General features: G+C 33.9%; 1 protein-coding gene across 1 annotated transcript in view; it reads left to right on the top strand.

The window, feature by feature from the left end:
- Nucleotides 1-21699, top strand: part of EYS (eyes shut homolog) — a gene marked incomplete at both ends in the record, with an annotated part of 830586 nt that overhangs the window by 160625 nt on the left and 648262 nt on the right. The window contains 4 exons of the mRNA XM_081998016.1: nucleotides 4532-4654; nucleotides 6428-6541; nucleotides 7703-7816; nucleotides 8268-8381. Of these exons, the coding sequence (XP_081854142.1) occupies nucleotides 4532-4654; nucleotides 6428-6541; nucleotides 7703-7816; nucleotides 8268-8381 (465 nt within the window). The remainder of the gene's footprint in view (nucleotides 1-4531; nucleotides 4655-6427; nucleotides 6542-7702; nucleotides 7817-8267; nucleotides 8382-21699) is intronic.

The following is a 21699-nucleotide window of genomic DNA, read 5'->3' as shown; positions in this document are numbered from 1 at the left end:
GTGAAGGGAAATTACTGTGCCTGTGCCAAGATTTTCTGCCCTAGCACAGAGGTGACTAGGACAAATTGGACAACAGCAGTTGCCTAGTAAGAGCCTAGAAGAGGGCCAGAAAGGCATGTGGATTCAGGTTCACACATGGTATGCTTCTAGCTCTGCAAGGTCTACCTGTGAGGTCTGTACCTGAATCTAGGCTGACCAATCTGCATTTGGTCTTGGTCATAGAGCAAATCCGTCTTGGAGAAAAGATATTTTCTGTAGCCTAGGTGAAATCTCCTTTTGTTGCCTGTGACAGGTATATTAGCTTGCCATCATCGTCACATTAGTGTTTAAACAACCTAGTATGACTGAGGCAGAACTTCTGTCGTGTCAAGAATATTTAAAAACATACATGTATTTGTTGATACCAAAGTGAGTGAGTTATAAGCAGAGGGTGGACTGACTGCTATTTAAGATTCCTCCCCAGGCTAAATTGAGCTTAAATGATGTGTACAAGTTTGTGCTGAAAAAATATTTTTTCAGTCTTCCTGTCAGAAAATCATAATATAAAATTCAAAGTGAGTTGTAATGATGACTTTTCAACTGCCATTAGAGCTTTTTGAGGAACATCCAGTGAAATGTTATTTCATCAGAAAATGCTGACATTATGGGTTAAAAACTGACTTCTGGCCTAGGAGATTTATTTTTTTCACTTACTGCTTAGTTGAGAAAACTTTGCAAAAGATCTAAAACTGTTGAAACACTTCAATTCAAACCTAAATGACAGAAAATTGTAAATATGTTGAAATTATTTTTCCTGAGAATATTTATCTATTTATTTCAGGAATGGAATATGTAGGTAAGAAACTAAAGTACAAACACCTTAAATACTCATAATAGTACATTCTTACAACGTGTTTTAACTTTCTTTCAGATTATGTGTACATAAACACAAGTTTTGACTTGTCCCCATGTTAGACTGGGAAATAAAATGACAACTGAATTTCTTACAGGAAGAGAATACCATTTTTCAGATTGCTGATGTTGTAATCAGGAAGTCTGCTTGTGAAAATGAGCAGTCTTCAGAGAACACAAAAGCTTTCTCAAAGTCACATGTGCATTATTCCTCAGTCTCTTTAATTTTAGAATATGAAGATTATAAAATTTTTAGAGTAATTTTATTATTCGAATCTAATTGCAGAAATCCAAATTGTCTTCACCGAGAATCTGTGGGTTTCAATCTCTGAGTACCAGAAACCCTATACGCAAGGGTACAACAGAGAAAATTACACCTTCCACTGTGTCTTTTATAGTTGTGACTGGTTACTTCAATACAACAATCACATGTATTTATTAGAGCAGATGCTCACAATAAAACACTTTCCTGTTGTATTGTCTGATATTGAGCAGCACTTTTTCCCTGTCTTTCATCCAGGGCAGTGATTTTTCATCTTTATTACCCTTTCTCTGTTTTGTTCAACTATGCTATTATTAGTTGCATATTTTTTACAATTTTTACATTTTGTATAATTTTTGCAGAAGTACCATTTTTATATTTCAAATTCTAGAGGACCAAGCAAAAGTAGGATTTCATTATGATAGGTGTTAAATGACAAAAACAATAACAATCACTTTGAAAAAACAAGTTAATAAAATAACTTGTTTGTTATTATTATCACATCCAGGGCAAATAAGGAGAAATTAGCAACCCATTAGTACGTAAGAATCTTAATAACAGTGAAAATACTGTCCAGGTTTTAAATGAATTTATTAAATTCTGACATTTGTTTCTTTCAGCCTAATTTTTTCCCAGCTGTAATTTTAAGAGGAACCATATAACTTTTTCCCCAGAAGTAATATTTGTTCAATAGGAGTGAGTGAATGCACATCAAATCCTGCTGGCCCTGATAAAAACCCTTAATGTGAGGTTTCAGTTAATAGCTTCAGATGTACCTGCCATCTAGAATATAAGGAGCCATGTAGTGAAATTGCCATAAATCACTGTGTGGCTGGACTATGTCAGAATGGATCACAATGCAATGATCTCCCTGGAGAATTTAAGTGTCACAGTCTTACTAGTAAAAATCACTTTTGTCATGAGGCATTTGGGTTTGTCAGAAAGCAATGTCCAAAAAATGTAAATGTGGCATTTCTGGGAAAAACAAAAAAATAAATACTCTGCTGCTACATTTCCATTATTTAAGTTCATGAAGTATCCTTTGAGTGTCTGTAGCAGAAAAATAAATCAAAACTTGCTCATTTCTTTTTATAGGAGTAGTATATTCTTAAAAGCTGCTGCTGAATATGTTTTAATGGGAAATGTTATATAAAACCAGATGCTTGATATTAAAATTGGGCCCTGAAAAAACCACCCTTATTCTTCAACTTAGTATAACAACTTCAGATATATTTGTCCATGCTGCAATACTTTCATAATAAATTCAAAACACAGGAATAAAAGCATACATAGGTTAAGACTTTTATTTCCAATCTATAAAGCTATTATTCATATTTATTTTTAGTTTGTCAAACAAAAAAATTACATTGGCTTTTCTATATTCAGTAGCTCTGCTTGGATGACAGTCACATAATCATGTGTAGCAGTTATAGACATATCTGTGTATAACTGTTACCATCATAGATCAATGTTTCCATTTTACTTCTTTATCATAATTTTTTATATCAGTTTTATGTAGTACTTCAGTAAGCAGATGTTAACAGCTATTTACAAAGGCAAAAATGAGAGAGAAGCTTAAATTTTTAATAGCAATCAACAGGGAGGGAAACCAGCTGTGTGAGAATGTTGCACAGCTGGTGTTTGGGATGGAATAGAAACATAGCTTGAAGACACCTTTCTGCATCTACCGATTTAGAAACCACAGTGACTGCATGTGTAGGGCAGTTTTAATACGCATTGTCTTGTATTTATGCCTCAAAGGGTTGTTATACAAGCCAAGCGCAGTATGTTTCAGCAATTTACCCTGATGGTCAGAAGTTGTTGTCTTACCTCATCTAACCAGCTGTTCAAAAACTAGAAAATCTTCCAGATCAGGAGCTCTTCAGTCATGCCCTGAAGAGATTACATTTCCTTTAATTTGAAGGCTATGCTAAACTAGGTCCAAGCAGGACTGAACTTTTAAAAGTTTGCAATAATTTATTACTCTGGATCTGCATTTAATAAATACTATAAAAACAGGGTTATGTTTAGGTTTTAATGCTATCACAGTACATTGTAGTACACAGATTGTTTGAACACTTTTGACCAAAGATTCTTCCTTTTTCTCCTTGTTGTAAAAAACATTGATGAACACAAGGTCAGATATGGGGCAAGTCGATGGCACAGTAGAATATGTTCTGGCAATATCTATGCTACTGAAGCATGGCATTCCTTTATAAATCTTTCCTAAAATGAAATGTGAAGTTCAGATCTTCAGTCAGACTTGGTATCCAAGTTTATAAGACATTGGAATTAATTATATTTTGCTCATTGAATGAAATCTCTGGTTTAAGTCCTTAGTAGCTTTTCATGCTGTATTTGTTAAATTGTAATAAATTGGTCCAGTCTCTTTTGATCTTTGCTGGAACATTGTTTTTGCAAGAATCTAAAAATACTTCTCATCTAAATCTGAAAAACTTTTCATACTCACTGATTTTTTATGAGAAAAGTTGCAACAAACACCTTCTAAAGTTTGACATCTGGCGTTTATATTCAGCACTTGGATCCTAGCTACACACACATTAACTGATTTTTTAATTGTTTTATATCAATTAATTAAAAATATTTATTGGGTTTGAAAACAACTATTTTTCAGTGAAAAAAAAAGAATATTTACTTGCAGCTATTTGTGTGTGTTCTAAAATTAAGGTGCTGTCATCACGGAATTATATAACACCATAGCAAATATATGCTAAATGTAAAATGTAGATTTATCTTTTATCTTTGAATTTCTTTTTTAAATTTTGTGCATATGTAGCCTACAGCAGGAAACACGGATGCTCAATGTTTCACAAGATTAGGTTTTTTATTAACTATAAGTTAACTGTTTCAAAGAATCAATACCAATAACCTGCCAAACCTGTCAGATCTTGTGATATTTGCTTTAAAATGAATGTATTGTGACAGTTTCTTTTTTGGTTTGGAAACAGGACATTTTTTAGTGTGGTGTACAGAACACCATACTAAAAATGAGAAGGCTTTTATCAACAGTGTGCTTACTGATATTTCAATAAAAATAGGAATATCTGCATAAAACCATTTGAAGAAATTGACATTCTATCAAATTCTCTTGAAGACCCGTTGTATCTTGAATGGTTTTTATTATTACTGCAAGCATGGCTTTATAATGCAGGTCTTTTGTTGCATTTAGAATTGTTTTGTATATGAAACTGAAACTGTCAAAGAAACTGGAGTATTTTACTCTAACCTAAATAAAATTTTGAAATATAAGTAAAGAACACAAAACTATTTAGCACAATTGGTCTCTCACTTGTTTGTTTTGTCAGACTAACTGCAATAATAACGGTTTTATGTCTTCTGTTACTCTATTTTCATCAGGTTTTACTGGTCCGTTTTGTGAAGCAGATGTTGCTGCCTGCCTGTCACAACCATGTGGAGCCTCCAGCATCTGTAAAAACATTTTCGGTGGCTATCTTTGTTTCTGTGCACCTGGTTTTATAGGTGGGTTCAAAGGACTGTTGATTAACATGTTTAAGTCAGTCCTAAACCACAGAAAAGGTTATTCAAAAGCAGCAGTAGAAATAATTTAGCAGTGGGACTCTGATTCAGGCAGAAGCAACTTTTGTTTCCTGGCAGACAAAAGTACTTGGCTGTGCATGCGTATTCAGCTGTAAAAAATACTGACTACAAGGGACTATTTCCACTCCAATAACTCTTACTTTATACTATTTTAGCCAGAGTGTCTGTCTTACACTGATGTGATTGCAACTCCCAGCCATATGCAAGCTGGCCTTAATTTATCTGCTTTGTTCCTCCTGTAACCATAAGGCTGCAGTAACAAGGGCCTCAACTACCAAACAGACATCCAAGATCCTGGGCAGGTTTAACTACTCATGCTTAAACCTACTTCGCAAATCACTGTCATTAGTATAAAGTCTGACTAGATTAAAATTTGTTTGTTTTTGTCAGTATAATGTCATGGTAATTCCAGATTGCACTTTAAAAAAAAAAAAAAAGAAAAAAAAAAGAACCTTTCCAGGTACAGATTCAGATATTTTTGATCAGCTGTATGATGAAAAAGACAAGCATAGTAGGAATTCCCTGAGTGGCAGGTCAGCTCTGCAGCCCAGATCCATCCCGTCTAGCTGCAGGGAATTTGACAGGGCTCCTAAAGCAGGAATAGGATGACTCAGAGTTTCTTTTGGTAGCCAAGGAGGACAGAGGCAACCAGAGGAATTCAGTTTGAATTGAGTAAACTCTGTACCTCTTAAATTGTTGCTCTACATCTTAATCTAGGCATCCATTTAGAGGAAATATAATCTGTCATTTAATAGCTGCAGTATTTGCGTCTGTAATAGAATGTAATGCTGTATCTTGTTTCTATGTTTGGTTTATTTTATTATTATTATAAAAATAAAAAGTAAAATTGTTTGATGCTACTCGTGACAATTCTTGGTAAGGTCGTATTTTATAGAAATATTTATTTAAATTATTATACTCATATCTACATAATAGTAGATTAGTATTTTTGGTTTATTCTTTTTCTGTGGCCAAATAGAGCCCTCAAAACCCCTCTGAAACAATCAGGAACTTTCTACCTACTTTTTAGGGATAGGTAGTAAATAAATTTGAGGCCATTATCATCTGTTTGGATAATTCATATACAAGAAGCAAATACATACTTTCTGAGCTTTTTATACCTCAAAGTCCAGAAAAAATATTAGGTACATCATTCTCAACTAGAAATCAGCATTTGTAATATTTTCCTCCACCTATTTAAAAATACATGTCAATATGTAACTTTTTGATTATTAGTTTCCATAAAAATTTATGAAAATATCTGGCCATAATGGAAACTTTTCCCAGTATTTCCCATAGAGATCTTTATAAAAATCCATAAATTAAATGAATGAAAAAGAATATTATTGAAAAGGACTGTCATTTGTTCTTGGAAATTATATTTACACTTTTGTGATGTTTCAGGAAATCTCAAGACTTTACTGCCTTTAAAATATGAAAGATGCAAATTTTTTAGTACATCTATAAATTAATCTATAAAATTCCCATCAGATCTTTGTTGAACATTATATATTAGATGTACATTTCACTTTTGCCTTTAATCAACAGGAAATGAATTCCCCAAAGACAATTTATGGCTCATTGGTAAAAGTTCCCTGTACCTAACCTCAGTTATTTCATTTTGTTGTTACGGCTTGCACTGGTGACTCACTGGTGGCATGTTCCTAATGAAGTGAATCCTTCACTTTTTTCCAGGTAATAACTGTGAGATTGAGGTGGATGAGTGTCTTAGTGACCCATGTCACAACGGAGCTACTTGTGTTGATCAACTGAATGCCTTCAGTTGCGTCTGTCAGGATGGATTTCAAGGTATTAAAAAATCCACAGAACTATAACTACATAAATCTACTTTGAGTCTTACATCAATTTTTTAACATAGCATGTGAGATGCACGTATACTTATTTTACTGTCATCTGAAGTTATAAACATGTAAATTCAGTGTAAGTGCATCTTGACTAAAGTTATCTACTTTGTTTTCATGATAGCATGGAACTAGGTGTTTTCTGCTGGCTGGTGGCTTAGCTGTTGAAAATGGATCAGTTAGGTTCACTGAAATTTTGTAAATAGCATATACTGTTTTCTGTAAGTTTTTTACACTGTTGGCAGATTTTATAATATATAATCAGAGACAAAACCTGTGTGGGACAGGTTTTGTTCTTGGCATATTTGTACAATTTATATGAAAAACGTAATCACTTTGATAAGTGGATGCATTAATATCTGCAGCTATTCTTTGCTTTCAGCTCAGATTAGCAATTTAAATTGCATCCATTTTTGTTTTAGTGCATCATTTTTTAAACATCATGGATTTTTAATCATTGAAATACAAGCAATCTATAATTCAAATGTCACAGGGCAAAATATTACATTTCTACTGCTAGTTATATTCAGAACAACTACCACTTGCATTTTTATTTATTAGAATTCTTTGAATTTCCCAAACCTCACAATTGATGGAATTTTTCATTTATTCTTCAAATGATAGAAAATTAAGTTCACTCAGAAATACTAGCAATAGAGTATTTTTATACTTTAAGTAGCTATGTGGTTATGTTAGCTACTGGAATGAATTGTGTTCTTGTCTACATCAGACTTCTTTTTCCATTTTCTGGGAGTACATCTGTTGCCTTATCATGAACACAAGGAACATCCCCTCTCACGTCATTGCAATGCAGTCTATTATATTTAACGTAATTTGTTTTCTATTCTTCTATATTCATATAATAAGAAAATTGTCTGCTTTAAGCCTTAGAAATCTATTCAGTGACTGTACTTTTAATCTTTTAGGAAAATTAGTGAATAGCTTAAACATTAAAAATATCAATGTACTGTCATAGACGCCCAAATGTGAATATAAAAAGGATGTCAAGTAGATTCCAGTATGAGAGCTATATTCAGTTAATGTTGGTATTTAACTACATTTGCTATGCAGTAACTTCTCTCCCCTTTGCATTATTGTATATTTATAGGCACAACTTGTGAAGCAAATATAAATGAATGCCACTCTTCTCCATGTCTACACAATGCATCATGTGCAGACCTTATTGGTGGCTATGAATGCATCTGTCTACCTGGCTTTACTGGTGAGTTGTATTCATAACAAACCTTGTTTTCCACAGCCAGGTAGTCGACAAAGCATCCATTAAGACATCACTGACTAATTTGATTTTGTTTCCTTCTCATTTCTCTTTATCTGCCCTGGTCTAATGTTTCATTTGCATTCCAACAAACTGGAACACTGACTCCATCTGTAAACTAAATAGTACAAGATAAATTAGCCTGCATGTAAAAAGGCCTTCAAAGCTTCCACACACAGGGAAGATTAGTTACCATTTAGCAACTCAGAAATAAGTTGTTATGTATTTGCGGTGATAAGAATTAAATGGATGCTGACATTAATATGTGTGGCTCTTTCTTTGGCTGATTTATGTTGGTTTCTCCTCACAAGTTGCTTGAGATTCTTGTGGTGCAAATGAATTAGAAATTGGCACCTGATTGTCCTACTAAATGCTCAAATCTTTCATCTTTTCAAAGGTGCAAGATGTGAAACAGATATAGATGACTGTGCTTCATTTCCCTGCAAGAATGGAGCCACCTGCATTGACCAACCTGGTAATTACTTCTGCCAATGTGTGGCTCCGTTTAAAGGTAATGAACACCAAGGGAGAGGGGAAAGCAAACATAATTAACTCTAGAAAGCATTTCTGTCAATTGTCTGAACTCATTTCACTCTTCCTGAAGCATTATTAGTCCTTCATTTTCTAAAGCAAAGCTTTTAAAGTGACCAGCCAATTATGCCTTAGGCTGCAAGTAATATGAAGTAAACTTTGTTTATACATCTGCTACAAGTGTTTATTTATTAATCAAAATGGATACTTTAAAATCAGTTTGTTAACAGAATAAGATTACTTAAAAATGAGACACATATGCCCATTAACGTGCCACCACAAAGATTGGTTGCCTTTCTACACATATTTCTCTCTAATTTGATTGGTCATGGCATTCTTTAAATTATTTTTTCATTCTCAAAAAACAATTTATAGTTGTCTTGGAATACACAAATTGTGTGTGATTATTTATGTTGATGCTTTTAAAGGAAATACACTTAAAATGCAAGCTTTACTGTGTTTTTTTTCATAGAAATTTTTGGTGTTTAATTTTAAACACTCACTGTTAAAATAATAGAAAATAACAAATTGTGCGGTGATCTTGAGCAAATCTGGTTCAAGCGATAATCTCAATTAAACATGCTTGTTGATTTATAAATTAAATATAAACACTTTTTTCCTCCTGCAGTTCAATATAATGACACATACTTAGAATTCCAGAATAATCATTAAAAGGCAATATTCTTGGTATGTTGAGACAGCAGGGCTTTTCCCCTTTAGGGAAGATGGTTGCACTAAATTCATCATTCATGAGAAAAGAGTAAGCTCTAATGTTTGCTCTTATTATTTTAGTTAATGGTCAAAATTTAGTTTGTCATTTTTATTTGTTTTTAATTTATGTTCTGCTGAATAAAATCTAGTATAATAACAAGTAAATGAGTACTGCAGCATCAGAATTGCCTCTGCTCAGAAAGATGTGAAATCATTTTCACTATATGGTTAGAAATATTGGTCACTTAAGTACTTGTTTCACAAGCAGCCAGATTTTTAGAAGACTTTGGTATTCATTTAGATGTTTAAGCAAGTGATTAAAATTTCAGAAAGTCAACATTTCTGTAGTCATCCTTCAAGAAGCTAACAGTGTCTAATACTCTCAATGGAGAGTTAAAGTTAAACCCTGCTGGCAAGATTCATAAATGGTAACTGAGATCCTCTGAAAATACTATATTCTTGGTACATGATGTCTAGAATCTATAGGACTCTTGTTAAGATAAAAAGATTTTTTTGAGACTGTTTACAGGTTTACTAGGCACCCTTCCAGATCAAATTCTTATACTGATATTACCTAGATTTATGGTGGTATAAATAAAAGTAGAATTAGTTTCATATGAAAACTCTACCTCAGTGTCATGCCATCTGTTTATTTAGTATTAAACTGCTGTAAATGTAGTCTTTAACAGATTCCCAGTAAGCCAATATAATGGGTAGTTTAACTATGTTTTCTAATTATGTGGAAATATTCAGGTTACTGTAATGAATACCTTCGCATGCACTAATTACGGAATTGCTTTATTAAGAAATTAAATACATTATATTAATGGCAGAAGTTATATAGGAATATCTGATTTATTTTTTTAATATTGTCACTTGCTGCTTCTGTTATTCTCAGTGGAAAAGCTTAAATGCTATATTATGAAAGCTGTCATTTGGAAAGCAATCTGAAGTTGTATTTCCGTAATACATTGTAATGGTTTGATTCTCCCATCACAAAATACGACTTGAAGGATATGCACCACTGTTAGGAACATACAATATACCAGTTGATCAGGATGTTTACAGCAGACTTCTACTATATAGAATGTAGAATGAAGAAATTCAGAGCATGATTTGGACATTCAGGTGCATTCATATAAAAGGTAGCCTGTCAGATTAAGCTAGAAATGGATTCTATCTCTAGGAACTGGTTTGCATACATTTTTCTTTCTTTATTCCCGATTTTCTTGACTATTCCCATTTGTTTATTTTGACAAGGAGACTATGCAAGATGACCAGAAAGTTTTGATTTTACCATTTCTCTTTTTCTTCCCCTTTATTTCCTTTTCTTTTTAAAAAGAAAACAGAAAAATCTTCACATTTTTCCTTTCTTTCCATTTCTCTTCTTTTGAGAGCAAGTATAGCTACTTCTCATTTTTATGTGTTGTAAACTTTATGATATCCTGAATATGTACTTTTATATTTTAACACATTTTTACATTAGTCCTATATGAATATGAAAAGTCATCAGATGTTTTATTAAAGTATTATTGTGTACTCATATTTTCTTGTGTATTATTTTGTGGGTTTGTGTTTTTTTTTTAAAGCATGGATTTTTCTACTTTGACAAAATGTTTTAATTAATTCCATTGGCTTCCACAGAATACTGGAAGACAACCAAAGTTTTAGGAACAGTTATGCTTGGGCAGTGGTGTGTGTCTGGATTTTTCTTCAAATGTCCAGCAGTCCAGGCTGTGCGAATTAACACTACAAGCCTGATCTGTGAATGATGTTTTAGTTTTCCTGTGGGCACAGGTCTTTTTAGAAAATCCAATTTCTATGGTAAAGTCAATGCATTGAGAGCACTGGAGAAAAAGTTCGTTTTCTGATACTGTTGCTGTAACCCAATAGTGACAAAACTAATACATTCCTCTCCATCAGTGTTCCCCTGACAGAGGATTTTCCCTCAGCTAGTTGTACATCACCGATCTTTCTATATATACTAGTACTTCAGTGGAATTATTGCTACTGAAACTGCTGCCTTTGACTTTTCCCAAATGTTCAGCTGAACAACTTGAGGGTACTAGCAGTCTACCTATGCATAACTCAAAAGAAAGCTGAAGAAACTTACAAGACTTCCAGATAGAAAATAACATCCTTGTCAACTTCTAATAATGTTCTAATTACTAAATATGATAACTGAAGTATTTTCATCCTATTTCAGCCAAGTTCCTTGTCCTCTGGAGGAGAAAACTGAATTTCTATTTTCCAAAATCATAGAGCTTTACCTGTAGTCCTGATAAGGTATAAAATAATGAACATCAAAGTCCATATACTTTCATATCATAACTCTTTTGACCTTGGTTTGGAGGAAGCTCAAGATTTGATTAAAGAAGAAAAAAATTCTATACCAGATTATGTTATTACTGAAGAGATTCCTGTTTAAATCCACACAGAAATCCTAGAAGTTACTGAGCCTCACTGAGCATGGAACTAAGGTCAAATGGAGAAAAAAATAATAGCATCTAGATTTATATAATATGCTTTTGTCATTTATAACCATTATCTATGCCACAGATACTGTATGTACTTGTGAATATGTTCTAATTACCCCAATACCACAGTCCACTTTTTAAAGTCCAGTTTTCTGTTTCTGTCTGTTTTCACTAGTGTTCTGTCACTGACTCATATAGTACAAATTACTATTACACCTCACACTTAAATGCTGAAATGCTAATTAGCATGTTGCCACTTACACATACTGTAGTATAATGTTCTTTTCATACAAGATTTAACATAAGTACATGTCTGGTATAGTTGCTTCTGCTTGGTTCTAATGCATTAGTCCCTGCAAACATGCTACTGTTTTTGAAATGTCTCCCTCTTTCATCCATTTTCTATCATATCTGAGGTACAACACTGATAGTCATGTGTATTGGACATTTTTTATCAGAGGACATTCTGAAGTTAAGTTATTCAGAAAGAGAGAAAGGGGATCAGCTGGTTTTCTCTTGCATTCCCCACTGGTTAACTACCGGAATTAGGAGCAAGAAGGAAGATAAACTCAATTTCCGTGCAGGACAAATCAAAGATTTTAATACTAGCAACGGGAGACAAACAGCTCAGAAGTATATTCAGCTACAGTTCTGGACAATACCTTATCACTGATAGTCTTTGGCAGTAGTTTATCTATTACAGTATTAAACAGGCCTCTCAGTCCTCTTATGAGCTTGATTCCATTATAGTATCCTAGCTGGGGAGTTATTATAATAACTTTTCTATTATGATATTGATTCTACAATTGTGGACTTTCTATAATAGAATCACAGTTATTACAGAATTGATATTAAGTGCTTCAGAAGAGAGACGAAATGTGTGAGAAACATATTGTGAGACTGTATCTCATTTCGGAGTCCTAACAGTTGTGTGGAAGGTAGAATGAAAGCTCCCATGTCTCTATCAGGAAATACTGTCCTGTCCTGTTCCATTAAAAATTCAAACACAATTCAAGAAATTTTTAGTAAATTTTATAGTCCCCATTGTTATATTTTATCTATATATAAAATATATAGATATATTTTATCTATATTTATACCCATGCTGCGCCTTCCATGTGGAAGCATCTTAAATACAGACCTGAAAGTATTTATTTACAGAGAATAATAGGAAGTAGAAGTTGATAATGATCAATATTATATTTTGAAATCAACATGTCCTTTAATTGTCAATGAAAGAGAGAAAGACTCCTCATTCTTTTATGCTAAGGAGTAATATTTTTCCAAACCTCAAACCTACCACATTTTTCAGTCCCTTACTGGTCTCCATTATAATTTAGCAAAGAACATTTTCTGTCTTAAGCTATTTATTTTGTTATAAGGCTGAAACATACCCATTATATTCTTCCATCCATGCCAGCAAAATCAGAACTGTCTTTTTGAGTTGTTACAGTTTTATTTGCTTTCCTTAGTTTTAGGTCTTCATGTAACTTAGAGCTGGAGGAGCACATCAATTTACAGATTTTGTGTGGCTCTTGCTCAGTTGTACAAAGGGAAGGGGAAGAATGCCTGCAGTTCTTTCAATTGTTCAAAGACATCTTAGCAGAAAATGTGCTAAAATGCTCCACTGATAAACACTGGTTTACTGTTTCTTAGTAAAGCTGGTCCACTACATAATAGAGGAGTCTTACTTAAACTTTTGCGTTGTTCTAGTATTACATATCTACTTTCAAGGTATCTCTAGGTGCTTCACCTCAGTCATTAGCCATTTCATCCATATTTAGATATATTGGTGTTTTTCGTGTTTTGTAAGAACCTTGTGGTATATTCAAATATTCTTCTAACAGCCAGGTCCGTAGTAATAAATGCAAATTTATTGTTCACAGCTTTGAAGTGCCAACATTTTTATGTATCATACAGCCACATCAATCAAGTTAGTCATAACTATTAGACACCAAGTCCTTGCTGAGACTGTAGCAAAGTGGGATTGTCCCTGTATCAGGCATGCTGCTTTTCAGCATTCTTGGCATGCAAAAGGAGAATGATCCCACTACAATTTCTAGACCAGCTTGTTTTTACAGAAAATAAAGTAAGACTTATAAGGCTGCTTTATTCTTACTTGGAATTGAAAGCTAAGAACAGATCTTGCACTCCCACACAAGAACTGCTAATTTTCCCTATTTTCTACACTGGTCTTTAAGGAAAAGGTGAACCAAACTTCTTTAACAACATTTCTGTGACCCATGGACTGAGCCAGTACTCTGCTATTCCCAAAGAAAGCTCAGGAAGGAAGCAAGCATTAAAATGTCCCTTTCAGGTAGAGACTGTATATTTGATATGCAATAGCCCTGTAAGACTTGACACGAATATTTTCTTTATTTTTTTCCTAAAAAAAAAAGCTGTTTAGTAACTTGTTTTTCTTAAATGGAGCAAAGAAGTTTATCCTTTGATCCAAATTATTACATGACTCATTTTAAAAAGTGCACTGTATGTGTTTGGTCTAAATGTTGCTAATAGGTATGACCTTTTTAATCAAATATATGTAATTGTAGAGGAAAATTGAAATTCAGTTCTGAGGAAATGTCTACTTATTTGCTGCAGCCTTAATGACACATGTCTCCAAATGTGTTCCAATTAAGATTAAAGCAAAAATGGTAATTGGCCATTAAACATGTTGCAAAAGAAAGTAAACTAGTGAGAAAGGCAACTCAGCAGAAAAAAAATGCTTAAGTCTGTTGAAAAGCAAGAGTAATAACTGAGTTTTCAGCATAGGACACTATTATGGGAGCAGCTAATTACAAAATAGATAATAACTAAGAAATGTAAGTGCTCATGAAGGCAAAAAACTAGAGTAGAGATAATGGAGCAATTACTTTTTCAGTGCTCATAGGCCAAATTTCAGTCTTTCCTGTGCCAAGACGCATGCAAAAAGGCAGTTTTGCAAGACCTGTGACTCTAGCATATCTCTGTGTTAGACCATAAAGGAATATCTCCTGTTCAACATCAGTTTATATCTTGTTTTGCCACTCTCTTGACACGGAACAGACAAAATTTTATTTAGGGGAAAAAAAGAAACTGGTGCATAGAGCTATGAAGGGCAGTTTGCATCACATTGGAGCTTTTTGTGGGTAGAAAAGCAGAGTGGCCATGTTTGTGGTGTATTTCCTAGAAAATATTTATTGCCTCTAAGAAATAAAGAAGAAGATTGGTCTAAAAGGCTATGCAATGCCTAAGTGGGAATCAGTATGAACTGGGACTCACTGTTGGCTCACATGTGAAGTTACTACAGAACTTCTTTGGAATTTTTTTCTGGTATTTCTACTGATTTTTCTGTTGTTTCTAAAAGTTTCCATTTAGATACATAAATTCAGGTGTTTCTGCTTCCAAAATGAAATAATTCAGAGAGCAAGTCTTCTGCCTAGCCATTTCTAGTGTCACTCCTGGGTACATTAGATATTCACAAGGGTCTGGCAGATATGACAAGATCTGTAGGAGACCCATGGCCTTCCAGAACAACATTGAGAACCCAAAGGCATTTCTAAAAGCCCTGGTTGCTTCATTCTGTCCACACATATTTATTGAGGTGTGTGTTGTAGTTTCAGAGCTGCTTTCTGTTTGCACCTTGGGACACACCTTAATCCACAAGAAAAATTTTCTAAGCCTTTACAGCCGTGAGTACTCTGGGAATACTGCATGTGTAAATCCAGTCATCTACAGCAGATGATAAGGGATTTGAATTCCATTAGTCATTCCGTGAGAATGGTGTACAAGAACCACGGTTACAGAGAGGAGATTTAAGTTATGTAGATAAAACAAGGTATATTCATTTCAAATGAGAATCTATATGTACCTGTCCCTTAATTTTCTAGAAAGTATGTGCAATTCACAATTTTTCAGACTTAAAACATAGTTACATTTTCCCTGGCTGCCCTACAAATTACGAGGGCATTGCTGTTGCTCAAAGAAAAGTTTACCAAATTAGGGGTTTTTTTTGGCTGTGACACAAATGTTTGCAGCTTTATTTTTCTACATGGTGAGCCTATTCAGGGTCATCTGCCAATACACAAATAAAAGTAATAAATAATAAACCTGGAATCAGCTGTTATAGGTAATGTCTGGCCAATCTGTCAAATTTTAAGAAAATGAAAACAGGATCTCAAAACACAGAAGGGTTTGGCCATCTGAACTAAAGGTGATGTCCTGGTTTTGCCTGGGATAAAGTTTATTTTCTTCCTAATAGCCAGTATAGTGCTGTGTTTTGGATTTAGTATGAGAATAATATTGATAGCACACTCATGTTTTAGTTATTGCTAAGTAATGCTTACATTAGTCAAGGACTTTTTGGCTTCTCATGCCCTGTCAGTGAGAGGCTGGGAGGGGGCACAGCCAGGACAGCTGACCCAAACTGGCCAAAGGGATAGTCCATACCATATGATGTCATGCTTAATATATAAACTGGGGGGAGTTGGTCAGGGGCACCACGGCTCAGGAGCTGGCTGGGCATCAGTCAGCAGGTCTTGAGCAATTGTATTGTGCATCCCTTATTTTGTATATTCTTTTAGCATTATTATTATTTTCTCTTCCCTTGCTGTCCTATTAAACTGTGTTTATTTCAAAGCAATGAGTTTTACCTTTTTTTTTTTTTTTTTGATTCTCCTCCCCACCCCACTGTGGGGAGGGAGGAGGAGGGAGTGAGCACCTGCATGATACTTAGTTGCTGGCTGGCGCTAAACCACAACAAGTGGCCATTACTATATCTGAAAATGACACCTACAGGTCCTAGGCCGTGAGGAAAAACTGAGTTTGATACCAGCTTTCTGTAAGTTTTCCACATATATTAGTAATTTCAGTTAATTCTGATGTAGTAAACAAAGATAAAAGAATGAAAAGAAAAGCATGCCCATATATTTCAATAGGAGATAAATTTGTGGTAATTGTTTTCCTTAGTAACATTCTTTTATTTTCTGAGAAAAAGTGAAGCGTGCTTTTGTGTTGAAATGTGAAATGCACAGATGTGGATACATCGTCATTGTTTAGTAGTTATAATCTTGTATATTTTAAAAGAAAAAATTGCACCTAAATAATATATTCAACTTCTGGTTTTGTCTATTTTTACAGAAATTTATACAGGTATGGAGCAATAAAATATGCATCTCTGAGTGATTTTCATTTTAAAGTTTGTGATGTGGTTCTATCTCATGCTTTGTTCCAGCCTTGTTGCATGATCTGCATTATCATACACAATTAAGGAAATGTTTTTTACTTGAAAGTGCTAAGTATTGCTTTACAAATATCCTTCCTTTAAAAAAAAAAAACAATCAAACATTGATTTCCAATTAGTATGGATTTCACAGAAAATGCATTTTCATAGATTATATATAGAATCACAAAGCAATTCCTTTCATGGAAAGCAGAATTTGCATTCCAAGGAAAAGAATGGATTTGTTATAAATTTGAACTGAAAGAAAAGACTTGCTATATTTTTAAACTGTTAGAGTAATACTTTGCTTAATTTCAAGTAATATCAATATATGCATGCTTCTGCAGGTATTTTTTTGTTACTATCCACTTCCAGGGTACTTCTGTTTTTTATTTACATTTATTAGCCTTTAATCATCTCAGTTGTGGAGATGTTTTGTTTTCTTATGCCACAAAGTAGATCAAGCTAAGCAGCCAGTTTATGTCAGGCTTAGAGGTACAGCTGAACTTTTACAAGTTATAGAAAATGACAATTTTGAACTTTCAATAGAGACAATTTCATATTTAGCATTAAGACGTTTAATCTTTAGAGTTGCAGGAACCTCAAATTTTAGGCATCTAAATTACTGCTTATCAGTGTTCCTGGGATTTTATGATAAGTTTATGAAAGCCTTTGGGTGTGGGAGCCATTGAGCTGTATAAAGTTGACGAAAACCAAACCACAGATTTCACTGAAGTGATCAAATAATATTTTTAATTAAAAATATTGTATCCACTAGTTTCAAAAGAATAATCTTGGGAAAAACAGAAAATTGCATATAGATTGGGGGCAGGGATTTGGGGGTTTTTTGTTTGTATTTTATATAGCCTTATAGTGCCTTCGTACACTGGATTATCTCCCATAACTAAACACATGTTTCCTTTTATTGAATGGTATTCCATTTACTTAATTTACCTTGGAAAACAGTGGTGATTAATGTTAGAAGTGTCTTTTAACTCTATTGTTAAAAAGTGAGTTACAGAAAGTCTGAAACTTAATGCTGTTGCCATGATGATATGATGATAAAAGAAAAAAACTAAAAACAGAGAAAACATCTAAGAAAACATACTCATCATGGAAGATTCACATCAGTCATTGGATTTTAATTTATGTATGAAATTAGTTTATGTCATTTTGGAAAAATGGTCTCTGTGTTCTGAGAACCTGAGCATATAAACTAAACAATGTAAATTTAAATAAAAACATTGCTGAGTTAACATGAACTTTTAAATTTTTTATATATTCATGCAAGCCATATAACATTAGTCTGTTGCAGATTTTCTCTCTATTCTTTCCTTACAGACATCCTTTAAGATGGTGTAATTTTCTAATTTCGTTGAAGCAAAATGCTATCAACTTCATTTGTATAATACACATTGTTTCATCAAATCTAGAACAATGGTGAATAGACTGTAAGCAAGGCTACTGAAATCCAGTGATACCAGGGTCACAAGGTTACTGGAGCTGGATTCCAATAAAATAAAAGAAATTTAAAAAAATCTTTTAGTTAGCCAGTGTCTACAGGTCAGCTACAAAGATCAGATCAGCATCACAGTTTCCGTCTGAGCATTTAGTAGAACTGGGACTGTGACACCCACTTCCTAACCTCACAGCGCAACTACTTCTTCTGACCCCAGTCTGGTGCCCAGGGCTAGGTGCTCTTCCCTGGTTTGTTCTTCCTTTCTTTTCCAAAGCCCAACATGGACCACTTGGCAATGATGGCACTCGGTTTGTTTTGAGGGCTTTCTGTCCTCATGAGTGCATATTTAACACCAGTACCAGACTACTTGCTAGTATTTAGGAAATTGCCATCCAAATGACATGTTTGTTGTTCTAGTACTAGCCATAGCTAGTTTATTTTCACTATATTGCCAGCAGTTTGCAATCAGATATATTTTGTCGTTGATTCAGTCCATAGTTTTACTGCAAAATGCTGACATTGCAAGCTGTTGTCAGATTTAATTCCTTAAAATGTTAGCAGCAAATGTTGTTTTATTAAATTATTTTCCAAAAAGAATAACAACATTGAAGAGATGCCATATCTGATTATAAGAGAATTCTGTAGTACGTATCAAAACATTTCACGTACAGATTTATGCTGAGCAGGTAAAATGAACAAACGTAAATAGTTTCACATAAAGAAATTAAAACTTATCTCAGGTAATTTATTCTCTATGTCATTTTTATAAATTATGCTTTTGACTTTTAAAAATAGCATTAACAGAACAGTCTTTTTTCAGTGTTCATTTATGATTTTTAGATATTTGACTGTAGAAGTATTATAATTAAACACAGTAAAAAAGGGAACTGATTAATATTAGCAGAATGACATTTCTGAATATGCAATATGCTTCTCTTTCCTAAACAAACAAAATGAGGATTTTCCAAATAAATTATTCCTTATTTGATATAAATCATATGCTAAGCATAGTATATGTTATCATGTATATGCTTCTAAATATATGAGAGAAACACAATGTTTAATCCAGTATATTGTGCCACTGAAAAGAAAATTGTCCTTCCACTGACTGTGTAATTTAATAATTTGTGCATACTCTTTTGGGGTTTGTCCAGGTGTATTCTGATAGAGAGGCCATTAATTGTCTAGTAAAGTAAAGACAACTTATTTTTGTAATCAATAAAATATAGTCAAGAATTAAACAAGCAAAAACATTAAACTTGTCTAATGGAAATAAACACAGTTGGAAAGATGTGCTGAACATATTAATTCATTAATGAACTTCTGTGTTTGATTCACATTTGTTGTGTTGGGCATACTTTCTTTCTCTTTTTTGTCAGCTAACTTTGTTTAGTGAATATTACCTTCTTACTCTGTGATGACCAATTTAAAAATCCTGATATGTCTGTGGGAGAAGACAGTTTATAAACTCTTTCCCTGGCACAGTGTTCCTTTCTGTCAACAATCACAGACTTACTATTTCAGAAACTTACCAGATCAAGTGAGAAATTTCCTATATTTAGTAAAATATATATGTATTAAAATTAATCAGATACAGTTAAACATTTAAAATCTATATATTTTCACAGAAATTCTCTAACAAATATTTTACAAGAAAAAGTGCAGAAGATGTGAATTCTGTATTCTGATTAATCTACTTTAATAAACAAATTTTTCACCTATAATCTGTTTGCTGCTTGATTTAATCCAAATAGCTTTAATCATACATTTACAGCTCTGTAAAAAAATGCTGATATGAGAGCAGCAGCAGTACATTCATTGTACTAACATGTAACCACCATTGCCTATTACTATCCAACCTTAATCTTTGTGTGGATATGCATTTTTCAGAAAAAATCTATTTTAAATCAGCCAACTTTCTTTTCTTGTTTTCTTGCTAATTATATTGATTAGCATTAATAATCAATTATTTAATAATTAATTATTTTCAGAATTGTATTAAAATAATATAAATAGTTGTGACTGAGTGAGGGAATAGTCTTCTGAATTATTAATTCTCAACACTGATGGTTAAAAATTAATTTGTTCAGGGAAAGAGACTGAGTGGATGGGAGACAGTCTTATTATTTCCTTGTCTTTTTGTTGTCCCAATCTTCCAGTTTGAATATGAATTAAATCTTTCCCATTTCTGCCAGTAGTAGAAAAACATTTTCCATGTAGTGATATGCAGGAAAGCTGGGTGGGAGGAAAAAGAGGTTGAATTTCTAATTAGAGTGGTGAAGGTTGCTTGAAAGAAGGCACTGAAAAAACTGTTTAGAATACTACTAGCAATTAATATTATACCACATGCTTTGGCCTCATTTGGTAAACAGGATTGTTAACCTCAAGTGCCTGCACACAATGTACACAGCATAGGAAAGACAGGAGGAGTAAGAAACCTATGTGTTTTCTCAGAACTACAGCTTCCTATTGGAAGAACACCACACAGTGAGATAGCTCACATTACTAGTATGATGCAATGGATGGATACCAGCTCTCTGGAAATACAGAAAGGGAAGATAAGGAGGCTGGGCTGAACTTCATGCAAAGCAGTCTCTTGAATGCGTGGAGCTTTGCATTTGAATGTGCTATGGTGATGCACTGCTGAAGCCAATGGGGCAGGATGAAAAGGGAACCAGTTAAAGAAATATGTGGTGGGTGTCTGCTACAGGCAACTTGATCCAGAAAAGTTTATGAAGTCGTCTTTAGGAAACTGGAAAACACTTATGAACACAGGCCCTAGTTCTCATTGGGATATTACCACCCTGGCTTTTGATGAAAAGAAAACATGGAAAGACACAAGTAATCCAGGAGATTTTTGGACCACGCTGAGTACAGTTTTTTGAAACAATTGTGGGGCGAGACAACTAGGGGACATACTTATCTAGATTCTCTATTTGTGAGTAAGCAAGAAGTGGTTTGGGATGTAAAGGTCAAGAACAGCTTTGGTGACAATGGCAGTGAGATGATGGAGTTTTTATAGTCCTAAGAGAAATGAGAAATTCAAGTAGCAGAATAATGATTCTGGACTTCAGCGAGCTGACTTTGGTGTGCTCAGGGATCTGCTTGGCAAGCTCCCATTAGAGACTGCACTGGAGGGAAAACTCATTTATCTTGGGCCCACTGATTTATCTTGAAGGACATTCTCCTCAAAGTACAGTTTTTTCCAATGTGTAGGACCTCAAGCAGATGTGGCAGGAAAATGGACAAATGGAGAACTCCTGACTGAGCTCAAAGAGAAAAGGAAGTGCACAGAAGGTAGATGCAATGGTTAGCTACCTATGCAGAAGGCATGCAGTCACACAGGACCAGAATTAGGAAAGCTGAAGGTCAACTGGAGCTAGAAATAGCAAAGCAACTGAAAGGCAACAAGAGAGAGTTCTGTATGTCTACCGGTAACAGAAGAAAGATG

This window comes from Phaethon aethereus (assembly GCF_964289735.1).
Source record: "Phaethon aethereus genome assembly, chromosome: 3".
In the NCBI taxonomy this organism is placed as follows: domain Eukaryota; kingdom Metazoa; phylum Chordata; class Aves; order Phaethontiformes; family Phaethontidae; genus Phaethon; species Phaethon aethereus.
The sequence above is the reverse complement of the archived record's forward strand: the minus strand, read 5'-3'. Positions and strand labels throughout refer to the sequence as shown.